At 37.5% G+C, this 27416-nt stretch overlaps 1 protein-coding gene across 2 annotated transcripts; it reads left to right on the top strand.

The window, feature by feature from the left end:
• On the top strand, positions 1 to 27416 carry large1 (LARGE xylosyl- and glucuronyltransferase 1). Of its 2 annotated transcripts, none has more exons than XM_051891025.1 (15): positions 1 to 474; positions 3842 to 3996; positions 8526 to 8830; positions 11314 to 11396; positions 12817 to 12940; positions 13685 to 13856; positions 17149 to 17253; positions 17428 to 17540; positions 18293 to 18418; positions 18580 to 18735; positions 18852 to 19015; positions 22330 to 22608; positions 25296 to 25442; positions 25691 to 25886; positions 26384 to 27416. In XM_051891025.1, exons 2-15 carry the CDS (start codon positions 3891 to 3893, stop codon positions 26579 to 26581), a joined length of 2274 nt encoding a protein of 757 aa, XP_051746985.1. In that variant the 5' UTR covers positions 1 to 474; positions 3842 to 3890; the 3' UTR covers positions 26582 to 27416. The 2 variants fall into 2 exon arrangements, with proteins under 2 accessions (XP_051746985.1, XP_051746984.1); XM_051891024.1 differs by having other exon boundaries at positions 2 to 474; positions 3817 to 3996.

Raw genomic sequence — 27416 nt, 5'->3', positions numbered from 1 at the left:
GTGATTGGAGGATATGTTGGGAATGAGGACTGAAGGAGGATGGGAAACAAACAGGGAGTGTTAAGAGAGGCCGCAGTGTTCATATTAAACGCAACCATATCACAAAATTGATCGAATAAACGGCGCGTTTTACGGAATGTGAGGTGTAACTCGCGTGCAGGGAAGCAGAAGACAATATTTCCAGCAGATTTTTTACTAAAAACACACCGCATCTATCAAATCCAGCATGCGGCATTTTCACGCGCTAATCTTGGATCTGAAATGGACACAAATGCGTCCTGAGACACTGACATATCTGTGATATCTCCTCACGGTGATTCTGACTGGATTGGTGAAGACGATTGGCATAAAGCCGTTAGCTCTTCATTCATGCACATATCATACGGATACTGAAGATCGTTTGTTCTTCTTTTTTTGGGTTTATTTTATTGACAATAAAGGACTAGTCCAGTCACAGTGATTTCAGCATCACAGGTGAGATGGCATGTATATAACAGCCCTACAATTTGTCACCATAATTAGCTACAGTTAGCCTAGTGTTTCAACTGTAAAATCATAATACATCAATGGTTGTTTCTTCATGCCACTTTGGCCTTTATGCTCAATAAGTCTCTTAAAACACTTCTCACACTCTCGTTAGTTAATTTTTTTTAACAATGTTCAACAACATAATTACGTGCGTCATTTTCCCTGAACCGTAAAAAGCAAATGTAATTTCCATCACACCTCAAATCACCATTAATTATGCAAATGAACTGATATTTTAAACATTTTTGTAATAAAATGGCCGGCTCCTTTATCTTGCTACGGCTAATTTCACTGTCATACCTGAGCGAGGGACATTGTCTAAATTTTATGTCAATACATAAAAGTCATTTGATAAAAAGTATAGCCCGTTTTAATGCGACCTTCATATAACAAAAGAAAATGTTAAGTAGAAAATAAGGGCTGTCATTCAAACGGTGTCAGAAGTTTTCAAAATATTTGTTTATTACAGTGATAATACTAATTTACCACAGCTTTACTGCACTAACAATTAGTATCTGTGGTATTTACAGTGAAACTATCGTTACTATAGACTTTTTTTTTTTTTTTTTAGTTCAAGACACCGTGGGTATCATGTTAATTCTTTAGATTGTAATTAAAGTCAGTCACCTGCGCTATTCATGCTTATTTTCATTGATTTATGATAGTTTAATTACCCACAGAAGTCTGTTGGTGTCACTGTAAATGTTTGCATTGAAGGGCTCTTCAAACTGTCAACTCTGAGAGGGCTTTACGGAGCCAGCCATGTCTGATTTTTTAGCAAAGTATATCTAAGGAATTCAATTGCTTTATTAATTTATTATATAAGATGCTTCTTCTAATTATATATATAGGTCTATAATTTTGCTATATAATGTATCACAGATTTAACTTTTCAATGAAAATATAAGGCACATAGACTTTTAAACTGAATTGCATACTTTGGTCAAAAAATAATAAATATGGGTCAATGACATGACAGGTTTTTTTTTTTTTTTTCTCCAAAGGCCTAAATAATATTAATAAAAAACAAAGATATGACATCCAAAGTATGCAAGGTTGTACAACTAGATCTCTTTTATTGAATCTCAAAGGTTTTAATTATATTTTCCTACATATAAAGGTATTTTAAGGATTTTGAAGTGTCAAAAGGTCATTCGGTTTAACCGTCCAAAGGCCAATACAGCCATTTCATTTGTGATTAAAATATATACATTTATTACATTTTAAGATTTTTTTTATCCTGGCATGATATTATAACATCATATATCAACATAGTGCAAAATGGTATTAAAATTATGTGTAGAAGTCGCTTTGTTATGAGAAAGAATGTCTGGAAAAATGAATTTCATTGATGTCATTCGGTGTAACCAATGTAAAGGGACGATTTTGGATCAAGTCATGCGGTCAATATCATATGACAGGATGTGACATCATTCAGACGCCTGCAAAGGACCACATGGTCATGAAGCAAAGTAACTAACTCTCTCTTAACTATTTAAAAAATGTATGTTTTCACTTGCTCATACGCATGTCCCGAAACATCAGGTCATTCGGTACAACCGCTATAAAACATGGAAAATGTTGTAATATTTAAAAAAACTTGTGCTAAAATAAAATGTTTGATTGTCCTTTTGCTAGTTAGCTAGCAAGCTAGCTAGATATCAGCCTGTTAGCATTGTTTGAAAATATCGTCAGTCGGTATAATCAAAAGTGTCATTCGGTAAAACTGAAATTTTAGTTAAACTGAATGACTTTTTTGGTGACAAATTTTGTCCATCTTGTAAAAAATAACAAAAGCAGTGTTAATTGATTATAAAAACCACATAATCTCATTGTTAACACTTAATAAAACTTCAAAATCAATTATCTCCATTATGTCTTTTACACTTTTAAAAACTTTATTTGTCAATGACCCATATATTTAATTCTTGAAAACACTGTTTAATATAGGGTAATAATTGTTAAAGTTAATTTAGATGCCAAAATTTAGGTTCCCTTGACATTATTTTGATAAAAAGTATTGCTAAAATAAAAGCTAAAATTGCTAAAAAAGTGTTAAAAGCTGATTATTGTCATAATAAACTACCGTAGGCCGAGTTACTGAGTAACTTTACGGTGTTCATTAGTGGTATATGGGCATATTGGAAGGAAAGATGCCATCAGTAACAGCATTGATCTGTATTTCTGTTCTTAAAGGGACAGTTCACCTAAAAATGAAAATTCTGTCATCATTTACTCACCCTCATGTTGTTCCAGACTAGTATAAATTTCTTTGTTCTGTTGAAAACAAAGGAAGATATTTTGAATAAAGTTTGTAACCAGGCTGCTTTGGGCCACCATTAACTTCCATAGTATTTTTTTTCCTACTATGGTAGTCAAAGGTGCCTCAAAGCGGCCTGGTTACAAACTTTCTGTAAAATATCTTCTTTTGCGTTCAGCAGTTTAAAGAAATTTATACTGGTCTGCAACAACCTGAGGGTGAGTAAATGATGACAGAATTTTTATTTTTGGGTGAACTATCCCTTTAAGTGGGGAATATGAAGATCTGAATGTAGTCAGATTATTCTGACTACCTGACTTATTTCTGACTTATGATCATATGATGCTTTGCATTGCCACAGCTTGATTGTTGTCTTAAGTGCTGACACAGCAGCTGCTGAATCTGAGGCAAAACCAACCTCATGATGAATGTTCCAGCCTGATGTTTAGCACTGCAGTAAGAGATCTGAACATACACTTGAGACGGTGCTGTGGTGTAGTGGTACAGATCTTGGCTAGTGACTGAAAGGTTTTAGGTTTGAATTTTGTAAAGGTAACCTGAGTGGCTTTTATCACAGTATGAGTAATTTTATATCACAATAACTTTTTTTTTTTTCTCTGGAAATGCATTAAAACTTGATTTGTATATTAAATATGTGGCAACCATGTGGTAATACATGTTGTTGGATAATACAATGAATAAATTACTTGACAAATGATAGGTGCTTCATCTCATTTGATTATTTTCTCTTTTATTTGGAACCTGTCCCAAATGACACACTTCATGTGCACTTAGTCTTACAATGGCTTGACAAAAAATCTTCACATTATCAAATACTTGAGCTCAAAGGAAAAGATGCAAAACAGTCAAATTAATATAATGCTGATAGTTCAGACTCTAAAATCTATTTGGGTTGCCAATATTTGAAGTCTTTTTGGTGTTTTATGCTGGTAGATGAGCATTATCAATAAATTCATGCTATGGCTAACAATTGTTCTTTTTTTTTTTGTTGTATTTTTACTGATCAGTGCCATGTACCCTCCAACCAAACAGCTGATGCCCACATAGAGGTCTCTGAACAGACACCCTCTGGCTGCAGAGGATGCTGGGAATGTGTCGTGGGCGCAGGAAGTTTGTGGCTGCCTCCCTCGCCCTGATCTTTATTCCGGCCCTCACCTGGCTCTATCTGTCATCCGCAAACTTCACAGGTACGACACCACACAGCACAGACGGATTCTCTCTGACTGGGCTCTCAAACTCAAATGACCTGAAACAAATATTACAGTATATAGTAATCATTTCACACATGATTTTTTGTAATAAAATTATATTACCAAACTGAATCAACACTGAACTGACTTAAGCTGACCAATGACATGACTGTCTTTTTAGAGCTGCTTTAATCTGTATTGTATAAAGTGCTATATAAATAAAAATGGCTTGATTTGACTGTTAGATGAATGGGCAGAATAATGAGGGAATTCATGACCATGAACCTTGGTGGTGAGAACTTCTAAAGAAAAATTTCTGGTTAATTTGTCATTACTAACATGTCCAGCTGTAAGAAAAATTGCTTTTAACTCTTAAATGTAATATAAAAATAAATACAAATTACATTCCAAACGTCATTATCTGTAAATCATTTTATTTTTTGTGAAATAAAGAGTTATTTTGTCATGATATATGCACAAGATACATTTTTAAATACCCAAATGTGGGGCGGGATTTGGTTTTGTCCTTGGCGAATCAGGGGTGGGCAATATGACCACATTCTTATTTCATGATATGAGAAATTTTGTTTCACGATATATATCACAATGTAGTTATTTTGTTTTATTTGATCTAATTTCTGTTATTAAAAATAAGAAAAAAGAAGCCAATTACAAACAAGAGGACAAATACAAAATAGCAAAAATATGAATTAAACAAATTAAAGGGTTAGTTCACTCAAAAACGAAAATAATGTCATTTATTACTCACCCTCATGTCGTTCCACACCCGCAAGACCTTCGTTCATCTTCGGAACACAAATTAAGATATTTTTGATTAAATCCAATGTCTCAGTGAGGCCTGCATTCACAGCAATGACATTTCTTCTCTCAAGATCCATAAAGGTACTAAAAACATATTTAAAACAGTTCATTCAGTGGTTTTACCTTAATATTATAACGACGAGAATACTTTTTGTGCGCCAAAAAAAACAAAATAACGACTTTTCAACAATATAGTGATGGGCCGATTTCAAAATTGATGGGAGATCCGAATCACTGATTCGATTCGTAAAGCTCCAAAGCAGTGTTTTGAAATCGGCCTATCACTATATTGTTAAAGTCATAATTTTGTTTTTTTGGCGCACAAAAAATATTCTTGTCGCTTTATAATATTAAGGTAGAACTACTGAAATGTCATTGCTTTGAATGCAGGCCTCACTGAGCCATCGGATTTAATCAAAATATCTTAATTTGTGTTCTGAAGATGAACGAAGGTCTTACGAGTGTAGAACGACATGAGGGTGAGTAATAAATGACATTATTTTCATTTTTGGGTGAACTAACCCTTTAAGTTTTTCAGGTACAATAGATTTGTTTAACATGTAGTTAGAATTAGAACAGAAATTATACACTGATAAAGAAAAGCACAACTAAATGTTGACATGTAATCTGTTAGCATCTCAGATTTTGTCCAACTTTTTGTGTAATGTGTCGCAAAGTGTGGTGATGTAAAAATGCACAGAATTTTCTTGTTCTAGTTCATTCCGCTCGTCTTGTACTTTATAAGTTCAGCGCAGTAAAAACTCCAGGCCTGTTGAAGTGTATTTTCACTGTGTGCTGAATGGAGTCACTGTAGCCTGTCTAAAACTGATGATTTACTCCAGTGGCTTTTAATGACTTTTTGGCTGAAAGTTAAATGTTTTTCTGTCACTTTATTAACTGTGAATTTAATTATTATGCTCACTGATGTTGAACAGCTCAGATAATGTGTTGAAATCTGACGTGAATGTGTTCTTGCAAAACATTCTACATCTTCGCTGCTCAAGGGATAGTTCACCCAAAAATGAAAATTCTGTCATCATTTACTCACCCTCAGGTTGTTCCAAACTTGTATACATTTTTTTGTTATGTTGAACACAAAGTTGCGGTAGTCTTTTCTTATCTATTGTAGCGTGTATATATGCAAGTGAAATGGCTTCTTGATCAATAAAATAAAATAAAATATAAATATTAGATGAAAAACCTATAAATGTTGCTTTGGAAACTAACTGAAGTGAGTTTGTGTACAGTAGAAGACTAAAATTATTAATGGGAAATAAATAAAAACTAAAACTGAAATAAAAATAAATAGTAATATTTAAAAACTGAAAACGTATTTAAAAACTGAAAATATAAAAATAAAAGCAAATTCAAAATATTAATTAAAACTATAATAGTATAAACAATACTAAAATAGTGTGAAAAAAGGTTGAAAAATAGTTAAAATAGGTTGTCCCGCTCTCGTGCCTAAGACAGGATAAATTATTATTATTATTATTATTACATTATGGTTTCTCCCAAGGTTTTTTGCTCCATTTTAACACCTGTTTGCCACCTGATGTCACCTGTTGGAGTTTGGGTTCCTTGCTCCTGTCGCCTTTGGCTTGCTTAGTTGGGGACACTTGACATTTGATATTCAACAGTGTTTTGATCTGCCTGCATTGACACCATTGTATGCAAACTGAACTGAGCTGGATGTTGACATCACTGTTTACTCCAGTACTGATATAGATAAATTAACTAAATTAATAACTATTGATTCTTACATTGGAATGAATCAATACTGAATTTACTTAAGATGGATAATGACACCATTTTCTTTAAGAGCTGCTGTGCAGCCAAAATTATATACCAGTTATCACAGTAAAGCTGCTTTGACACAATCTGCATTGTTAAAAGTGCTATATAAATAAAGGTGACTTGACTTGACTTGACATCTGTTAGTGTTTAATGTTATTTTGGCATTTATAGAGGATTCGGCAACACAACTTGACATTTGACATGATATAAAAGTTTGTCAAAACCATTTGAAACCAACACAAATTAGAGCTGTACAATTCTAGATAAACTGAGTCACCATTTTTTGTTTAAAATAGAGATCGATTCTGAACAGACAACAAAACAACATAACATGCAATTTACTAAAGGTTCTGACAAAATGTTAATAGTCTATTTAAAGGGTTAGTTCACCCAAAAATGAAAATAATGTCATTTATTACTCACCCTCATGTCGTTCCACACCCGTAAGACCTTCGTTAATCTTCGGAACACAAATTAAGATATTTTGATTAAATCCGATGGCTCAGTGAGGCCTGCATTCACAGCAGTGACATTTCCTCTCTCAAGATCCATAAAGCAGTGTTTTGAAATAGGCCCATCACTATATTGTTGAAAAGTCGTTATTTTGTTTTTTTGGTGCACAAAAATATTCTCGTCGCTTTATACTATTAAGGTAGAACTACTGAACTCGCATGAACTGATTTAAATATATTTTTAGTACCTTTATGGATCTCGAGAGAGGAAATCATTGCTTTGAATGCAGGCCCCACTGAGCCATCGGATTTAATCAAAATATCTTAAATTGTGTTCCAAAGATGAATGAAGGTCTTACGGGTGTGGAACAACATGAGGGTGAGTAAATAAATGACATTATTTTCATTTTTGGGTGAACTAACCCTTTAAGAAATATTTCATTAAGTTGAATTTATTTTTATTGGTTTGAATGAATGATTCATTGACTCACTCAAAGACTTCACTTGTTTCATTACTGGCTGAATCAGCATTTTTGAATGAATCTCTTGAATTAATTATTCAACGAATACATTTTTTAACACTTGTCGCCACCTACTGGTGTAATGATGTAATTGATACAATCTTTATTTGAAGCATCAAGTTACTTTCAGAAGGTCATTTACTCATGTCTAGAAGACGTGAAAGAGAATTCAGTTTGGTACTCACATGCTCTCCTAGAGGTGGCTTTCTGTGTGTTCGCACAGAAATGGTCTATCACAGTGTGTGAGTACAGCATTAAGTTCTCTTTCACAGTGTCTTGCGCTTGATTGGCTTAAAATCACTTGAATGTTTAATCATTTAATCGTTCAGATTGTTCAGGTAATTTTAGAGTTTTAGTTATAGTTTGATATGAGGCTCCGCCTTCTTTGGCGTGGAAATCTTCTCCGGTTCATTTCTTCTGTTGAGTCTTGTCAAGATCAGACGACTGCGACATGCTTTATAGTAGAAATTTAAGTTGTAATTCTAATTGAACGGGACAAACGTTTTTGTTTAATACTATAAAACTGCTTGTTTTATATCAATCTATTGTATAAAGTGCTTTATACCATGGTCTGTCTGAATACTCTATTGGCTGGAAGGTGTGCAATAAAATCGTTTCATGCACAGATAGTTAGTTACAAGTCAGTTTAATCACTGTTCTATATTAATGCGCTGTTTTCTTTGAAGCACACATAGAAACATTCAGGAGCACAGAAACTTATCAACTTGAGTCTTTTGGAGTGACTCATTAAAAGAACCTGCTCATCTAATTAAGAGCCATTCATTTTTAATCAGACTACACACTGTATGCCTTTTTTTCCACATTCAATTCAGACTCCTTAGAAAAAGTGACATCTTCTGCACTCATAATTTGGACAAGCAGTAGTGTGGGTTGATGGACAGATCTTAAACAAGTCTCTGTGTTTCCTCCTCAGTCAAACCGCTGCCTCTGTCGCCGTTGGATCCTCAGTCATCTCTGCTGATCGGTGCGGCCGCTGAGCATCAGGCTTTGGAGCTGCGGCTACGAGACGTGGAGGAACATAACCATGCACTGCGGAGAGAGATTAGCCTGCCGCCCAGGGTCCCGACCCATAGCAGCCATCATAGCAATGGTCGCCAAGGCAACCAGTTACACACCCATTCCACTGAAGAGGGAACAGGTGATAGCGAGGCTAAAAAAGGAGTTGCCTCAGGCAACAGCTCGGACTGTGTGCCTCAGCCTGTGGTGAACAAATGTGAGGTTAGTATGCTGAATCAAGACCTTACACTGAACAGATTCAGACATTATCAAAACCAAGACCCTGTCCTCAAATCATATATTTTGTTGAGGAGAGGTCAGGGTGTGTTGTTACTTAACTTAAGGGTTAGTTCACCCAAAAGTGAAAATTATCCCATAATTTGCTCACTCTCATTTTAGGTGTCACTTAGCCATCTTAGGTGTATATGACTTTCTTTTTTCAGCCGAACACAATCTGAGTTATATTAAAAAATATCCTGGTTCTTCCAAGCTTTATAATGGGAGTGAATGGGGTTTGAGTTTTTGAAGAAAAAAAAGCACATCCATTAAACATAAAAGTATTCCACATGGCTCCAGGGGGTTAATACAGTCCTTCTGAAGCAAAGCGATGGGTTTTTGTAAGAAAAATATCCATATTTAAAACTTTCTTAACTATAATAACTAGTTTCTGGCAGACGGTTGTACGCGAGTCTAGTTCCGGCGGAAGAGTGACCTCTGACCCGATGCATGATGTACTGATGAACATGGAAGCGCATTAGAAGTCTAAAACAAGATTTTTTTTAAAAGAGAAATGTCAGAGGACTTCGATATAAGAGAAGAAAAGCTTGAGTTTGTTGCCCAGCGCTATTTGTTTGAACAGCAAGAGACTAAGCTTACAATACTCCTACATCCTGCGTCATACGTCGGGTCACTCTTCCGCTGGAACTTGACTCGCATATGGTCATTAAATATGGATATTTACAAACACCCATCACTTCTCTTCAGAAGGCCATTATTAACCCCCTGGAGCCAAATGGATTAGTTTTATGATGGATGGAAGCGCTATTTTGGGCTTCAAAATCTATGGCACCATTCACTCCCATTATAAAGCTTGGAAGACCCAGGATATTTTTTTTAATATAACTCTTTAATATAACTGTGTTTGACTGAAAGAATAAAGTCATATACACATAGGATGGCTTGAGGGTGAGTAAATTAATTGATAATTTTTGTTTTTGGCAGACCTAAAAGAGGGACGGATGGAAACTTGCTTGTGATGACAAATTTGTATCAGAAACTGGTCAGAAAGATCACTTTAGCAACCGCATGGAAAGGCCCTAGAAACCAGGAATACTATTGCAACTAGGGCTGGGTATTGACACAATTTTCACGATTCGCTTCAATTTCTATTCACATGCTTTCGATTCGATTCGATTCGATATCGATTATTTTGGATGTGGTATATCAGTTACAGTACATGGCAAATTTTCTAGAGGAAAAAAATCTCTCAACTAATGCTGTAAACTACACATGGGAGTCAGTTGGTACTACTTTACTATAATATTGAAGGTTAAAATTAACTTATTTATATACAAACAATTAAATTACACTCAATTATGTTTTTTTATAATAAATAAAGTTTAGAATTACATAATCATATTTCTACTCCAATTTTTTTTTTTTTTTTTTTAAATATAAACATTTAAATCGTGGCTGTCATAACTGATTTATTCAAACATGCATTAAGTATTGAAGATTATAATGAATATGTAACGGTGCATGGCTATATTTATCAGAATGCTGCTTTCTAGAGTTCATTTTTCTAGCTGACTAATGAGTTTATGGTCACTAAATATGTTTTTCTGAGGTAAATGTGATGTTACGTGACATTGTTTACAAGCTGTTTTATTGACGGCTTTCCACGGTTGAAACCATTGATTGAGCTATTACACGAGACATGATGAAATGTATTTATTTTTTTAATCTCATAATAAGATGGACGTCATTTGAAATCTGAGACTTTGCTTCATATCAAAAGTAACAAAGCACAAAGATTATTGCGATTTTATTTGATGGGAGGTGCGCTACATGTTCTGTTCATTCATCAACTGAAAACAGACTAGACTAATCGATTCTTGGGATTTAAGAATCGATATCGGTTCGTAAAAATGAGAATCAATTAAAATCAAGAAATCGATATTGTTTACCCAGCCCTAATTGCAACTGTATGCCAACAACCTAGAAATCACAGAAAACACTCTAGTAAGCGCATTTCAACACCCTAGATACCACCCACAATGCTCTAGCAACTGCATAGCAACGCCCTAGAAACCACTTTAGCAAGCACCCAGAACAACCTAACAACTATGCAGCAATGCTCTAGAAACCAAGAACACTCTTGAAACTGTATGTCAGCACCCTGTAAGCCATCCGGAACACTCTAGCAACAGCATAGCAACACCCTAGGAACCGCATAGCAGTACCCTAGCATAACCTTGAAAACTCTAGCAACCGCATATCAGCACCCTAGAAACCATCCAGAACATTGTAGTAACCACATATCAATGCCCTTGAAATCATTCAGAACACTTATGGCGGTGTTTTTTTACATTTTATAAAATTTGTTAGAAGTTTGTAAGAAGTTGTAGTGTCATACTTTAAAACATTTATTCATTGTATCAGTGCTGCTTTAGACTGTTCTGAACTACTTGTCTTTCTCGTCACAGACCATCCATATTGCCATCGTGTGTGCGGGGTACAATGCGAGCAGAGATGTCGTCACTTTGGTCAAGTCAGTTCTGTTTCACAGGTAAGTTTAGCGTTGTTGTCCACATTCAGAGGATATTCATGGCTCCTTACAATATTCAGTTAGGATGCTATCTTAAAGGGTTAGTTCACCCAAAAATGATGTCATTAAATGTCATTAATCACTCACCCTCATCTCGTTCCACACCCGTAAGACCTTCGTTCATCTTCGGAACACAAATTAAGACATTTTTCATAAAATCCGATGACTCAGTGAGGCCTCCATTGCCAGCAAGTTAATGAACACTTTCAGATGCCCAGAAAGTTAATAAAGACATATTTAAAACAGTTCATGTGAGTACAGTGGTTCAACCTTAATGTTATAAAGTGACGAGAATAATTTTTGTGCGCCAAAAAAACAAAATAACGACTTTATTCAACAATATCTAGTGATGGGCGATTTCAAAACACTGCTTCATGAAGCTTCGAAGCTTTATGAATCTTTTGTTTTGAATCAGTGGTTCGGAGCGTGTATCAAACTGCCAAAGTTACGTGAACCATTGAAATTTCGAAACACTTATGACGTAACAAAGCCTTGTTTACTGAAATCATGTGACTTTGCCGCTCCAAACCACTGATTTGAAACAAAAGATTCGTAAAGCTTTGAAGCTTCATGAAGCAGTGTTTTGAAGTCGCCCATCACTAGATATTGTTGAATAAAGTCGTTATTTTGTTTTTTTTGGAGCCATCGGATTTTATCAAAAATATCTTAATTTGTGTTCTGAAGATGAACGAAGATCTTACGGATGTGGAACGACATGAGGGTGAGTAATTAATGACAGAATTTTCATTTTTGGGTGAACTAACCCTTTAGGGTTATAGCTTATATAGTCAGCAAGGCTGCTCAGTAAGTTTTTGAACAGAGCTTGAGTGTCCAAATGCATCAAAAGTGTCGATGACCAGACTGGAATTACCAGTCACTCTTTCACTTTTTTCATCATAGATATTAGTCCTTTGTACTAAACATACATTGATATATTAATTGTAAAGCCTTTTTATTAGGCTTTTAAGCTAGGCATGGGGTAATAAAAAAGTAAGAATGATGAAAACCATTCATCAAACATGTAAAATGTGAAAGTAAAGCTAGAAACAGTTCTCATCATCAGCATACACGATATGCTGCCCTCTGCTAAAACAACATTTTATCACATGCAGTCAAACATCTTTCCTTTGCTGTTATGATTTTACGGTAGTGATAATATTACACTCATCTTTAGTTTATAAGGATTAAAGAAAGAGTTCATCCTGAAATAAAAATTATAACTTTTATTCCTAATGCTATTCTAAATCAACAATCTTACTCTGTGGCACACAAAAGGCGAATTTCTGACTTTTTGTATATAATAAAAAGAAATGAAAGTTTAGTAGGTGATGTTTTTCATTTTTGGGTGACAACAAATGTTTGTTCTCCCTCTATGTGTCAGACGGAACCCACTTCACTTCCATTTTATCACGGACTCCATCGCTCGGAAGATCCTGGCCGATCTCTTTCACACTTGGATGGTTCCGGCCGTTCATGTCAACTTCTATGACGCTGATGAGCTGAAGGTTTGTGTGGCTTCTTCTTTTGTTAGTAGAGCTCAACGGTGATGCACTCTTTTTCTGCATCCTTGATGCGGCAAGTATTTTTCCCTATTCATTTTTTTTCTTTTTAGAGATTTATGTTTAATGCTATAAAAAAATGTAATAAAGATTCTGATTCATGAACTACTGTAAATCAACCAGGTCTGCGTTTCTCAAAAGCATCGTAAGCCTAAGTAGATCGCAGAACCGTTGCCACCAATGGTCTCTACGATAAACTTAGCTGACGATGCTTTTGAGAAATGCAGCCCAGCTCTGAAATAAATCACAACTTTGATTTAAAGCATTGTTTATTAATGAATAAACTACTTGTAATTATAATACTGTCATAAATGACAGGCCAATATAAAAATATTAACTTCTAATTCAAATTTCACATTTTCTGGCCCTGGCACAATATAACCAGCTAACATTCACTAATCATATCATCAGCACATGGGAAAGTCTGAATGTGTAGTAGTTAGGTGAAATCACTCTTTCATTCTAATTGGATTATAAGAGCAGACCGAGTACAATAAAAGGAGGAAATAAGTGCTTCCAATCATTGTATTCTTGTGTTAGAACAAGGACGCACAGACCAAGGGGGACCAAATACCCCCACATACAGCGCCCCCCCCCCAAACCTCAGGAATGTGATTGTGAACTGACCGAGGGGGTCTTGCAGTTTTTTAATTCATTTCATGTTTTTAATTTGCTCTGTTTGTTTGTCAGTCTGAGGTGTCTTGGATCCCTAACAAGCATTATTCTGGCATCTATGGCCTGATGAAGCTGGTGCTGACCAAAACGCTGCCCTCCGACCTACAGAAGGTCATCGTCCTGGATACTGACATCACCTTTGCCACGGACATCGCTGAGCTGTGGGTCGTCTTCCACAAGTTCAAAGGTACTTTTGAATAAGATTGAATTGAAATGATAGCTGTTTTGTCATTTGCACTTTACTGTAACGATTTAACGAATTAGCTCAAATTATGGGTGAAATATAATTAATCCAGGGTGTCCGCGGGGTCTTAAAAAGTATTAAAAGTTGATGAATCAATTTAGAGAAAATTAAGGCCCTTAAAAAGTATTAAAAAGTCTTAAAAGCCATTTCCAAGGTATTACATTTTGTATAATCTTCATTATGTATATTTGTCCAAAGAGGTTGTATGCTAAAGTTGACCTGAATTTAATCATTGCGTAGGCGAATAGTGTGATTCTGTGTAGTTTATTTATAGAATCCCGCTAGATTTGATGTCATCTGTTACCAAGCTCACTGACTGACTGATAGCACAGGTCCTTTCACGCTCGGTTGTTAAGCAACATCGTTGACTAATGGGAAAATAGAAGTTTTCGTGCAAATGGTTGGAGGATGAGTTGGAACTAGGGGTGTAACGGTTCTCAGTAAAAAATCCAACCGTGCCGTTCTCCACACACGTTTCGGCACACACTTGCACCTCGGTTCATCTCATATCTGACGACGCATACGCATCTATAATATGGTTTGTTGAAAATAAATAAAACAGACAGAGTTAGGCTAATGTATGTTTCTGTCGATGGATACGCATTCTGGCTTCCCCTAAACTTTGTTCAATGCGAGTGCTGTATGCTCTATATAAGCAGTCATTTACGCCGTCATCATCCGAGTGTTGATAGCGCGCGAGCACAGGTGAGACCTGAACAGAACACATTGCTATCTGCGTTTAAACTAAACTCATTTAAGCCTGGCTAATTGAAACATTCGAGCGCAAGGCGTGAAAGAGAACTTACACGCACGCTGTGAGAAGATTTGTGCACTCATCCGAAGTGCACACGTGGAAGCGCGTGTTCAGTGTGCAAACATTGAGTTCTCTTTCAAGTCTTGCGCTTGAATGGATAAATTCACACAAAAATTGTCAACATGCCCGTCTTGGCGAGTATCCTAGCAAACATAGTCGGCTTATACACTCGAGAAAGAACGCATGTGTTCAGTGTCAGTGTACTGATCCATGCATTATGTCTTAAAGAGACAGGAGCCCTTGCATTCCTGTTGTCTGTGTGTTTTTAATGTTAATCAAACAACAAAAGACAAGGAAATCACTCGCTGCTCTTGATGAAATAGCTTTTGTAACTTAATTAATAATTAATAATGATTAATCTTGTGAACATTATGCAGTGTTGTTTTAATAGCTAATGTTACTTCATTCAGTTTCTGTATTCCTGAAAACTACTGATACCAGAAAAACCTGAAACCTTTGTATCTTTGCTCTATTGTATTTATTTGTGCTGTTGCTTGCAGTTTGATTTTTATTTTCTTTATTTTTATTTGACCATAGTCCTTTTTTCCCTGAACATAGCACATACCGAACCGTACCCTAACAGTGACCCTAAAACCGCGATAAAAACTGAACCGTTGCACCCCTAGTTGGAACCATGGGTGAGGGCCGTCTCTGAGAATAACCGTGAGGCATACTGCTCTGTGTGTCGGAAGGCAATTAGCGTAGCCTCGATGAGGATCAACGCTGTCCACTCCCACATGCTAAGTGCTAGCCACAAAGCCGCTATGGGACGCAAAATGCAGGTCTCTATGCAGGTCGTTTGAGAGCCAGCAAGGAAACTCAAAACTTATACATGGAAGCTTAAAGTGCATCAAAAGAAATGGTTCTGTACTTGCATAGGTTTAGGTGCTGTGGTTACTTCGCCTTTCTGCAGGAGTTTCAGCGATTGGTCCTTTTCCCGAGGAAGGGTCTTCGGCGGGATTTTCAAACAAGGTTTTAACTTAAGAGTAAGATGGCCAGAAAATAAGAAAGAAAGAGTCCGTCTCGTAGGTAATGAAGCGTGAAGACTTTGAGTGAAGGCGACGGATGAAGAAGACTTGAAGAAGACAACCGGTGAGGACGGCGGGTGAGGATATAGAAAAGCACAACTACACTCCTCCGGGGTTGGACTGGCCAATAGCCAGTGTGAATTCTGAAGTGGGAAAAAGCTTCTTTGTCTTGTTTTATGGCTTAATTTGCATAACTTATGGAGGTGTCAGATCTGGGTACGCTTTCCCCAAAAGTACTTTAAATTAGAATAAAACATTTAACATAACATACATAGTTGATTCTGACAATTGGAGAGGAACATTTTGAATCCAAGAAGTAAATGTTTGGAAAACATTAAAGCCGCAATACATTTTTATCCAATAATATAAACGTTTTAGGGTAAAACTAACACAACTACAGTCGTAACTTATGCTCATATAATAGGGAGAAATACATGCATACAGGGTTACATAGATACACTTCTGGAGTATATTGAATACATTTCTGGAATTTAACTTATGTGTTAAAGAGAGTCCTTCTATGATTCTGTGCGTGTATTGGGTCATCTGGGATTTAGGCCTGGTTTAGGGTAATTTGATCTGAGTTGATAAAGATCTTTGTGAAGTCAAGGAGGGAGAGTTTTATGGATATCTGAGTTGTCTCACACCTCACAGCCAAGCTGTCGGGTGAGCCATAAACTTCAGCCAAGCCAGAGCCTAAGTGAGATATACATGAGAAGTTCGAAAGGTTAAAAGCTTTTCGAATTCAAAATTAGTTTGATGATCTTGATCCTCTCCAGACGCTACATTACTAATGTATTTTATAGTGCTGTCAATCGATTAAAACTAATTAATCATACTTTTTTCTGTGATTAATCACGATTAATGGCATTTAAAACATTATTAAACTTTTAGACAACAATGGGCGCTTTCAAAACACTGCTTTATGAAGCTTTGAAACATTTATGAATCTTTTTGTTTTGAATCACTGGTTGGAGCTTGTATCATATACTCTCCTTTGTGTGACTTTAACTGCGCACACAAAATTATGTTATCAATAGAGCAATAGCTCGTTACTCGCATATACTGTACTCGCATCATGGGTGGGCAGCCTGTACCAGATTGAACTTTGACATGAAATCCTGTTGCTTGGAAACAACGACATGCTTTTGTTGAATACATTTGATCGTGTCTTGAAGAACAGATGAAAGAAATGCTAGAGGTGGGCATGTCTTATTGACGATTTGTTTGGATCTTCAGTCTGTTACTTGACACACAAATAAATTTATGCATTTATTTTGTCTTGAAAAAAATTCTTGAAAAGAAAAACATAAGTATCTGCATAATTTAATTATTTTTTGCTGCTTATTAATTTTGATGCACAATTCACTGTGGTGGTGTTTGTGTGTTTCAGGTCAGCAGGTTCTTGGTTTAGTGGAGAATCAGAGCGATTGGTACCTGGGCAACCTGTGGAAGAACCATCGGCCATGGCCAGCTTTGGGCAGAGGCTTTAACACCGGTACGTCAGCCAGATTTCTGATTATCAGACATGAAGGGAAGACCAGTTCTAGAACAAATACCAAAGATCCTGATGAATTATGTTTTTGAGATTATACAACATGCAACTAGAAAATTCCGCTGTAAGTGCTAATTAGTGAAATGACATGCAAATGATGGTGTGTGTGTGTTAAAGGTGTGATTCTGCTGTTGTTGGATCGTTTGAGGAAGTTGAAGTGGGAACAGATGTGGCGGCTGACAGCAGAGAGAGAGCTCATGAGCATGCTGTCTACATCACTCGCTGATCAGGTACACACATGGGCTCTGTTTCAATCCATAGTGAGCTGCCCTGCTGTCTACTTAGTATAACATCAGAAGTGGCTAACTTTCTACTCACTAGGGACATTTGTATGATGAAAATAAAAAGCACATGGGAGACCCTCAATTGATTTCAATAGAGTCTGATGTTAGCATGTTGCTAAGCTAAACTGGGAACGTTTTATCAATATGAAGTAGACAGGGATTAAAGTTCTCCGTCGCTACAACAGATTTCCATCAGTTGGATTGTAGAGAGGCCATATACAGTGCAGTGCAGATCAGGGTCGGAAATGAACAGACTTGGGGCAAAAAATGGCACCAAAATGCCCCACAAATTGAAGATGCAAGGGCAAGAAATTGCCCATACACAAACTACATCGATGACTGTCGCAATTAAAGTAAAATGTGAAAAAGAGTGAAAATTGTTGAATGCTGCACGTTACATCAAAGATTTCTTTTTATACATTGTTTTTGCAGTGTTGAGCATAAGAAATCACGTTTTTGTTGAGTATATGAATGCAATGACCAATCAGAGGCACCAGAGTTTGTTTCTGTGTAAACTCACTGAATGAATTTTGCACTCTCGTAAATTCTGTTATCATGAACAACAAAGTGCAGATACAATTTTATTTGAGAGTAGAGCTGCTTTAGAAAATACATTTTATTTTTTGCTGAAAGAGCTTGTAAACATGCAGCCTTAGAATCAATTTTATTAGTCATATTAAATAATATTGTGCCTGCAGGATATCTTCAACGCTGTTATCAAGCAGAACCCGTTCCTGGTGCACCAGCTGCCCTGCTTCTGGAACGTTCAGCTGTCAGATCACACCCGCTCTGAGAAGTGCTACAAAGATGTGTCCGACCTCAAGGTGACATCATTGTGGAGCTGACACAAGGGGGAGCTCACACTTATGCTAGATAACAAACAACAATTTCTTGACATGTATCCACTTTTTTTGCAACGCTATATTCTGTGAATGTGCGAGATTTATGTATAATCTACATAATTTTCCGCATTTCTCAACTCCAGGTGATTCACTGGAACTCTCCGAAGAAACTGCGTGTTAAGAACAAACACGTGGAGTTCTTCAGGAATCTCTATCTGACATTCCTGGAGTATGATGGGAATCTGCTGAGGCGTGAGCTCTTTGGCTGTCCCAGTGAAACAGACCACAACTCGGAGAATGTGAGTTTTATCTCGCTGTGCTACATGTTGGCAACTGTAGCTTTTAAAGGTCTGCAATGATTTCTTTGTTCAGGCAGCATGAAAGAATAACACTTGTTTTCCTAATATTCCTGCAGCTCCAAAAGACCCTATCCGAGCTGGATGAAGATGATCCATGTTATGAGTTTCGTCGGGAGCGCTTTACTGTGCACCGCACACACGTCTATTTCCTGCACTATGAGTATGAACCAACCTTAGATAACACTGACGTGACGCTGGTGGCACAGCTTTCTATGGACAGGTAAGAAAATACAGGCCTACTTAGAACACCTCCTCACCTACGGATATTTCATACATGATGCCAATATAGGGCACATTAAATCAAATTCATCAAAACTTCCTGAAAGATGATGCCAGTTAAGGATCTTTTAAAGGAATATTTTTGGTTCAATACAAAGAAAACGCAATCGACAGCATCTGTGGCATAATGTTGATTACCAAAAAAAGTCTTTTGTCCCTCGTTTTCTTTAAAGAAAAAAAAGAAAAAACCAAGATTACAGTGAGACACTTGGACACAATGGAAGTGAATTCTGGAGAATTTAAAAGCAGAAATGTGAAGCTTATCATTTTATTAAAGCACTTATTAATTATTTTAAGACTTGTGCATTATTTAAGCTGTAAAGTTGCTAGAAAATACTTTTATTCAGAAAACATGTTTTCATGGAATATTTCAAAATGTATCACCCGAATGTTTTTATTTTTTGATATTGATTTTATTTATGATATTGACCTTTGTGTTTGCCATGTAAATAGCCATGATGCTAACATGGCTAAAAAACTAAACAAACAAACAAACAATAAGCTGTAAAGTAAGGCTGCAACAAACAATTATTTTGATTAACCTAACAATTATTAGAACGATTAATCGACTAATTGCAGATTAATCACTTGGGGTTTGATTGATTATTCAGCTTTTGCAATTAGTTAAAATATTGAGTTATACCTATTCTAACTAATAAATAAATCAAGGAAACCACTTCAGCTTTTGAAAATGGCTTTTTTTAATTGGGCCAACTGAATAGACCAATCTCCTTCAGGCGTTCTGTCCTCCTCAAGTCATCAATAGGCCAATTGCTACAACGACTGGTACTGTGTTTTCATTAGGGCTGGGCATTGACACAAATTTCACAATTAAATTTTTAATTCATAAGCTTGCAATTCAATATAGATTCAGTTTGATTCAAGCTCTGCAAATCTGAAGTATACTGTGGTTTTAAAGGGTTAGTTCACCCAAAAATGAAAATCCTGTCATTAATTACTCACCCTCATGTCGTTCCACACCTGTAAGACCTTCGTTCATCTTCGAAACACAAATTAAGATATTTTTGATAAAATCCGATGGCTCAGTGAGGCCTGCATTGCCAGCAAGACAATTAACACTTTCAAATGCCCAGAAAGCTACTAAAGACACATTTAAAACAGTTCATGTGACTACAGTGGTTCAACCTTAATATTATAAAGCGACGAGAATACTTTTTGTGCGGCAAAAAAACAAAATAACGACTTTATTCAACAATATCTAGTGATGGGAGATTTCAAAACACTGCTTCATGAAGCTTCGATGCTTTACGAATCTTTTGTTTCGAATCAGTGGTTCGGAGCGTGTATCAAACTGCCAGTCACGTGAATTATTGAAATTTTGAAACACTTATGACGTAACGAAGCCTCGTTTACTGAAATCACGTGACTTTGGTAGTTTGATAAATGCTCCGAACCACTGATTCGAAACAAAAGATTCATGAAGCTTCGAAGCTTCATGAAGCAGTGTTTTGAAATCGCATGGGAAATAAACAGCGGTGTTGACCATCTCCTGACCCGGGTAAACTCCGCCTCTGTTCATGACCACTTCTCAAAAGACCCACGTTAGACCAACCCCTGGCCGTTGGCCCCGAGAAAGCCTCGTCAGGGCCCGATCAAGCCCCGGAAGTGACAGTGAAAATGCGACTGGCCCTGCCATGCACTAGCATGCTCGCCTTTGGCCCAACAGTGGAAACACGGCTGTTGACAAATGTCACTTTAGGGGCTCCATCTTATCCTCCTACGTCCTACGTTTTTTTTTTTTTTTTTTTGCTGCGAAAGAAAACGAGTCTATTCTGTGAACTGAATAAACATGTAACTGTAACAGTGGTTGTTAATGTTGTAAATGAACACCAAAGTGATTTTCTTTTTCTGAATGAACAACACTGTATCCTATACTCTACTCCTGATTATATGCAGTGACATTCACGCTTTGGCCTGAACTCAATTAAAATTATTTGCCTTGTCATCATTCATCACACTGTTGACATTAACTGGCAAACTGCTGCTGGAAATTAACAATGTTTTGAGTCAAAGCTTCACGGCTTTTGTGATCAGTGTAATAAAGGATGGCTCTGGTTAGTCAGACAGATAGCCAACTCATCAGTCAGTGCCAGTGGCGGAGGGTTATCATCCTTGTCAACAGTGACGGATGCAATTCGTTGTGGTCTTGGAGGGCATGACCTCTTTGACGGCCAAGTATAGCACTCAAGAGCAATAAGGCTGTCAGAGTAGATGCCACATCTAGTTGGACTTGAATGAAAGGACAGAATTGCAGTCTGTTCAGTTTGTCATGTCATTCAACCATTGATATATTGTTTTTTTTTGTTGTTTTTTTTGTCACTAATCAGTAAGCAATTTAGGCTTTTAGTGTATACATCATCTTGTATATATTAAAATATTCAGGGTTCCCATAGTCTTGAAAAAAAAACTGGAAATAGAGTATGATCAGGTTTGTAAAATCTATAGTGATTCATATTTTTCTAGTTATGCTCAGTTCTAAAGTATTTATTTGACTAAACCAGCACTATAGGAACTATCAGTGACGTGAGTGTACGTTGATTGGTTAAGCGCATGTCAAACACCGGCACCCAGCATTTTTAAAAAGTCGTGTAAACATATTTACTTCACGAACATGGAAAACAGTGATAACGGCATTTACCTGTTGTCTGCAGGGTTGTGTTCTTTCTCTGCCTCAATGATATGTAATACTGAAAGTTGTCATAGGAGATTTCATCTCTAAGCCCCACTTTTTGCTCTTTCAGTCACGTAAATTGTGTGTTTACATTCCATCTCCGTTATCACGAAACCCACGACACAAAACAAACACAGCTCTGTTCACGGCATCCTCCATCCACCGTTTTTTAGCGTTTGTAAATGACGCGCTTAAAGACGCCGCTGTCGGCCGTTTCAGAGTTCCTATTCCCGGTGCAAATGCAACCAGGAACATGGCCTGCGGGAGAAATTAGTTCTCCGGGAACTATTCTAGTGGCTAGTTCCTATAACTAAGTTCCTAGAACTATTTGGTGCGAAAGCCCCTATTGTAGCAAAATATGCTTTTTGGATCATCAAATCATGCTAGAGATCACGTCAGCTCCAGTGCTTTTGTCATTAAGGCAAAAGGAGACAAGCCAAATGCTAAGTAAATTTCAAAATAATGCAAAAATAGAAGAAATTTCACCTATGGTCTCAGGCCCACTGTATCAAATTGAATGTTCTTATGTTTTGGCCAGTTACTGGAGTGTTTCTTTGTTCCAGACTGCAGATGCTAGAGGCGATCTGTAAGCACTGGGAAGGGCCCATCAGTCTGGCTCTCTACCTCTCAGATGCCGAAGCCCAGCAGTTCCTGCGATACGCTCAAGGCTCTGAGGTCCTGATGAGTAGGAGCAACGTGGGATACCACATAGTCTATAAAGAAGGCCAGTTCTACCCTGTTAACCTGCTGCGTAATGTTGCTATGGGGCAGGTCAATACACCCTACATGTTCCTGTCGGATATTGACTTTTTGCCCATGTATGGACTCTATGAGTACCTCAGGTGAGACAAACACAAATATGGAATGGTAAAACAATGTTGGTCCATTTTGGTTCTCAACTATACATCTCAACTACTAACCACAATCCTAAATCTGTGGTTACAGCCTTGCTCAGTATCATTATTTATCATTAAAAACCCTAAAACTAAGCCCATGTGCTACTTTATTCAACCCTGTCACAGTACATTTTAAATTCATACACTTATAATTTGAGTAGGAAACTGAGTAAATGTAAATTCTCTATATATTGTTTTCTCTTTTGGAAAGCTATTAGAACAAATGCAAATACAAAAAAAAAAAATGTTGTCTCCTGCTCACTTCTATAGAAATTTACCCATCTGTGATGACTTCTGCTTCTGAGAACCCTAGAAATGTGAAAAGTAGGGATGTCCCGAGTCGATCTCGATCAGTATTGGGGCCGATTAAGTTTTTATTTTTTTTATTTTTACTGATCGGTATCAGCTATGCTAAGCCCGATCCTTTGTTATGTCAGCTGTCATGCAGGTGTCATGCAGTAGGTGGCAGTATGCACTTTGAAGTGGGTTTGCCAACTGCCATTAAAAGGAAAAGAAGAAGCTCAAATGTGTGTGACACGCGAGAACCAGTGAGATCTCTTCTAGCGTGTTATACACGCATGTTCGTGCCTCTGTGTTTAGCATATTTGATGCGCACTTGTAACGAATCAGTCGAAATTCATTTATTTAACGTTACCCATCAGACTGAGACGTTGTTGCCATAATGCGTTGATATGGGTTGCGTCCTGCTTTGGACTTGTGTATAGATTTGTATCACCACATTATACAGTATCTCACAGAAGTGAGTACACCCCTCACATTTTTGTAAATATTTTATTATATCTTTTCATGTGACAACACTGAAGAAATGACACTTTGCTACAATGTAAAGTAGTGAGTGTACAGCTTGTATAACAGTGTAAATTTGCTGTCCCCTCAAAATAACTCAACACACAGTCATTAATGTCTAAACCGCTGGCCACAAAAGTGAGTACACCCCTAAGTAAAAATGTCCAAATTGGGCCCAATTAGCCATTTTCTCTCCCCGGTGTCATGTGACTCGTTAGTGTTAAAAGGTCTCAGGTGTGAATGGGAAGCAGGTGTGTTAAATTTGGTGTTATCGCTCTCACTCTCTCATACTGGTCACTGGAAGTTCAACATGGCACCTGATGGCAAAGAACTCTCTGAGGATCTGAAAAAAAGAATTGTTGCTCTACATAAAGATGGCGTAGGCTATAAGAAGATGGCCAAGACCCTGAAACTGAGCTGCAGCACGGTGGCCAAGACCATACAGTGGTTTAACAGGACAGGTTCCACTCAGAACAGGCCTCGCCATGGTCGACCAAAGAAGTTGAGTACACATGCTCAGCGTCATGTCCAGAGGTTGTGTTTGGGAAATAGACGTATGAGTGCTGCCAGCACTGCTGCAGAGGTTAAAGGGGTGGGGGGTCAGCCTGTCAGTGCTCAGACCATACGCCGCACACTGCATCAAATTGGTCTGCATGGCTGTCGTCCCAGAAGGAAGCCTCTTCTAAAGATGATGCACAAGAAAGCCCGCAAACAGTTTGCTGAAGACAAGCAGACTAAGGAACCATGTCCTGTGGTCTGATGAGAACAAGATAAACTTATTTGGTTCAGATGGTGTCAAGCGTGTGTGGCGGCAACCAGGTGAGGAGTACAAAGACTAGTGTGTCTTGCCTACAGTCAAGCATGGTGGTGGGAGTGTCATGGTCTGGGGCTGCATGAGTGCTGCTGGCACTGGGGAGCTACAGTTCATTGAGGGAACCATGAATGCCAACATGTACTATGACATACTGAAGCAGAGCATGATCCCCTCCCTTCGGAGACTGGGCCGCAGGGCAGTATTCCAACATGATAACGACCCCAAACACACCTCCAAGACGACCACTGCCTTGCTAAAGAATGTCTCCAGACCTAAACCCTATTGAGCATCTGTGGGGCATCCTCAAACGGAAGGTAGAGGAGCGCAAGGTCTCTAACATCCACCAGCTCCGTGATGTTGTCATGGAGGAGTGGAAGAGGACTCCAGTGGCAACCTGTGAAGCTCTGGTGAACTCCATGCCCAAGAGGGTTAAGGCACTGCTGGAAAATAATGGTGGCCACACAAAATATTGACACCTTGGGCCCAATTTGGACATTTTCACTTAGGGGTGTACTCACTTTTGTGGCCAGCGGTTTAGACATTAATAGCTGTGTGTTGAGTTATTTTGAGGGGACAGCAGATTAACACTGTTATACAAGCTGAACACTCACTACTTTACATTGTAGCAAAGTGTCATTTCTTCAGTGTTGTCACATGAAAAGATATAATAAAATATTTACAAAAATTATAAGGGAAAAACGTCATAGCATAACAGGGTTGAAACTTCAGGGAGAAAGAAATTGCACACATGTCTGTAACTGAAAAACTCTGGTGTGCTTGTTTGCTTCGGACAAAGACAAGTAAGATACTAGACGAATACCAATGTAACTATTGAGAGCTTAAAGCAAAACTCATTTTGCTCTGAAATCAGAAGAAATACAAGAGTGTCGACCCATATGTATTAAACTAAGCAAGTTTTACATTATTGGTGTCAGCAAAATGTTCCCAGCTTGTGAATGGGATTTGTACGAGAGATCCGTTCTACAAGTAATCCATCTTGTTTCTGTCTTAGGAAATCAGTTGTTCAGCTTGATATGGCGAACACTAAAAAGGCTCTTGTGGTTCCAGCGTTTGAAACGCTGCGCTATCGACTGTCCTTTCCCAAATCTAAAGCAGAGCTCCTGTCACAGCTCGATATGGGCACTCTGTTCACATTCAGGTAAAAACAATACTTTTTTTTTTTAAATAAAAATTTTCATAAATGTTCAAAGTTTATAGCAGATGAGATTTTCTTTGATTTGTGATTGAATCTTTCATGATTCTTTTGAATTTCAGTTAATCGATTTAACCAACCTATCACAAACTTATCTGAGTAGTATATATTTATTATTGTTATTTATTTTTTTGTAATTTCTTGACCGTTTCACAATGACTTATTAAAGTTAATAATAATTTTCTTGTCCACAGATACCATGTCTGGACAAAAGGTCACGCTCCAACAGACTTTGCCAAATGGAGAACCGCTACAACACCGTACCGAGTTCAGTGGGAGGCCGACTTTGAGCCGTATGTGATGGTCAGACGAGAAAGTCCCGAGTACGACCGGCGCTTTGTGGGGTTTGGGTGGAATAAAGTAGCTCACATCATGGAGCTGGACGCTCAGGTAACACTTGTATACATTAATACAATTTAAAATTAATTAAAAGCTTTTTTGGATTTCATATTAGTCTCTGACTAGACAGATGATGTGATAGATTAGCAATTTTTTTAAACAGTAGAACCCATGATTTTAATGTCATCTGGTTAAAGGTGCAGCAAGTGATTTCTGAGAAACACTAGGTGTGTTCGACTTCATGCAGCGCTGCACAGACCTGATTGGCTACAAGAGTGTTATGGCGCTCGCAGAAATCGCTGCACCTTTAAACGGTTCTTGAACATCTGAATTATTCCATAGGTGCAGACAAAAGTACCTTGTGACGCTACTGAATCTACAGCAAAATAAATGTTTTGTGTGAGTGTTTGAGTTGTGAGCTATAAAAAAGTAAAGCAACAGTCCTGAACAAATCCTCAGTGGAACTGATTGAAATCCTGACTCTAATCTTATTTTCTGGGAATAAACTGATCTTTCATTATGTAATGTTATTTGTTGTGTATTTTCAGGAGTACGAGTTTGTGGTTCTGCCCAACGCCTACATGATCCACATGCCACACGCGCCCAGTTTTGACATCACCAAGTTTCGCTCAAACAAACAGTACCGTGCTTGTCTGAAGACGCTGAAGGAGGAGTTTCAGCAGAACATGTCCCGGCGCTACGGTTTCGCCGCGCTCAAATACATGACAGTGGATAACAACAGCTAGCCGAGCACATTATCCGAGGAAGCGATAAAATAACTGCCATGAGCTGATCCAGGAGCGCTGTCTGACAGCACCTTTATGGATGTGTTCAGTGAAACTGAGAAAGCAGGGTCATTAGGAGGCACGGCTCGTGATCATCCATTCATTCAGGGATCTGATGAGACGTTTATCAGTGGTGTTTGACACCGGTGCCGAGAATTAAACTCTTGATTCGAAGTCACTTTTGTGAGAAGGCGAGCAGATTCTACCAATGGAAACTTCTAGAAAAAAAATGATGTCTGTTTTTCTTATTAAAAATGGACAACAACACTGATGCACTTCAGATTAAAGCCTTGAATCCGTCTATCAACCTATCTTTCATTCTGCCTGTCTGTCAGTCTTTTTGTCTGTCTCTGCTTCTGTTTCTAACCATCTCTGAAAGTCTATCTATTGGTTTGTTTACCTATCAACCTTATGTATTCCTATATAGTTGTCTGCCTCTATCTCTGTCTCTTTTCTTCTCTACAATCAATCCTTCTGTCTGTGCCTCTAATAATTTCTTTATCTCTCTAACAAACTGTTTATCTTTCTGTCTAACTATGCCTTTTTCTGTCTGTCTGACAGAAATCTATTTAACAATCTGTTTATATCTTTCTCTCTCTAACAGTTTGTCTGTATCTCTTTATATCTGTCTGTTCGTCTCTCTATATATAATTTTCCTAACAATCTGTCTACATCTCTGCCTATATCGCTCCAACAATTGGTTTGTATCTTGTCTAACAATGTCTGTTTATTTAAAGGGTTAGTTCACCCAAAAATGAAAATTCTCATTTATTACTCACCCTCATGTCGTTCCACA

Source organism: Ctenopharyngodon idella, chromosome 4 (genome assembly GCF_019924925.1).
Source record: "Ctenopharyngodon idella isolate HZGC_01 chromosome 4, HZGC01, whole genome shotgun sequence".
Classification (NCBI taxonomy): domain Eukaryota; kingdom Metazoa; phylum Chordata; class Actinopteri; order Cypriniformes; family Xenocyprididae; genus Ctenopharyngodon; species Ctenopharyngodon idella.
This window is presented reverse-complemented; position numbering and strand designations above follow the sequence as displayed.

Bases quoted from the DNA above. Each gene is read 5' to 3' on its own strand.
- large1 (XM_051891025.1), top strand. From the start codon at position 3,891: ATGCTGGGAATGTGTCGTGGGCGCAGGAAGTTTGTGGCTGCCTCCCTC. The intron at 8,831-11,313 runs GTTAGTATGCTG...TTCTCGTCACAG, and splicing joins CTGTGGTGAACAAATGTGAG to ACCATCCATATTGCCATCGT. The intron at 19,016-22,329 runs GTAAGAAAATAC...TCTTTGTTCCAG, and splicing joins GCACAGCTTTCTATGGACAG to ACTGCAGATGCTAGAGGCGA.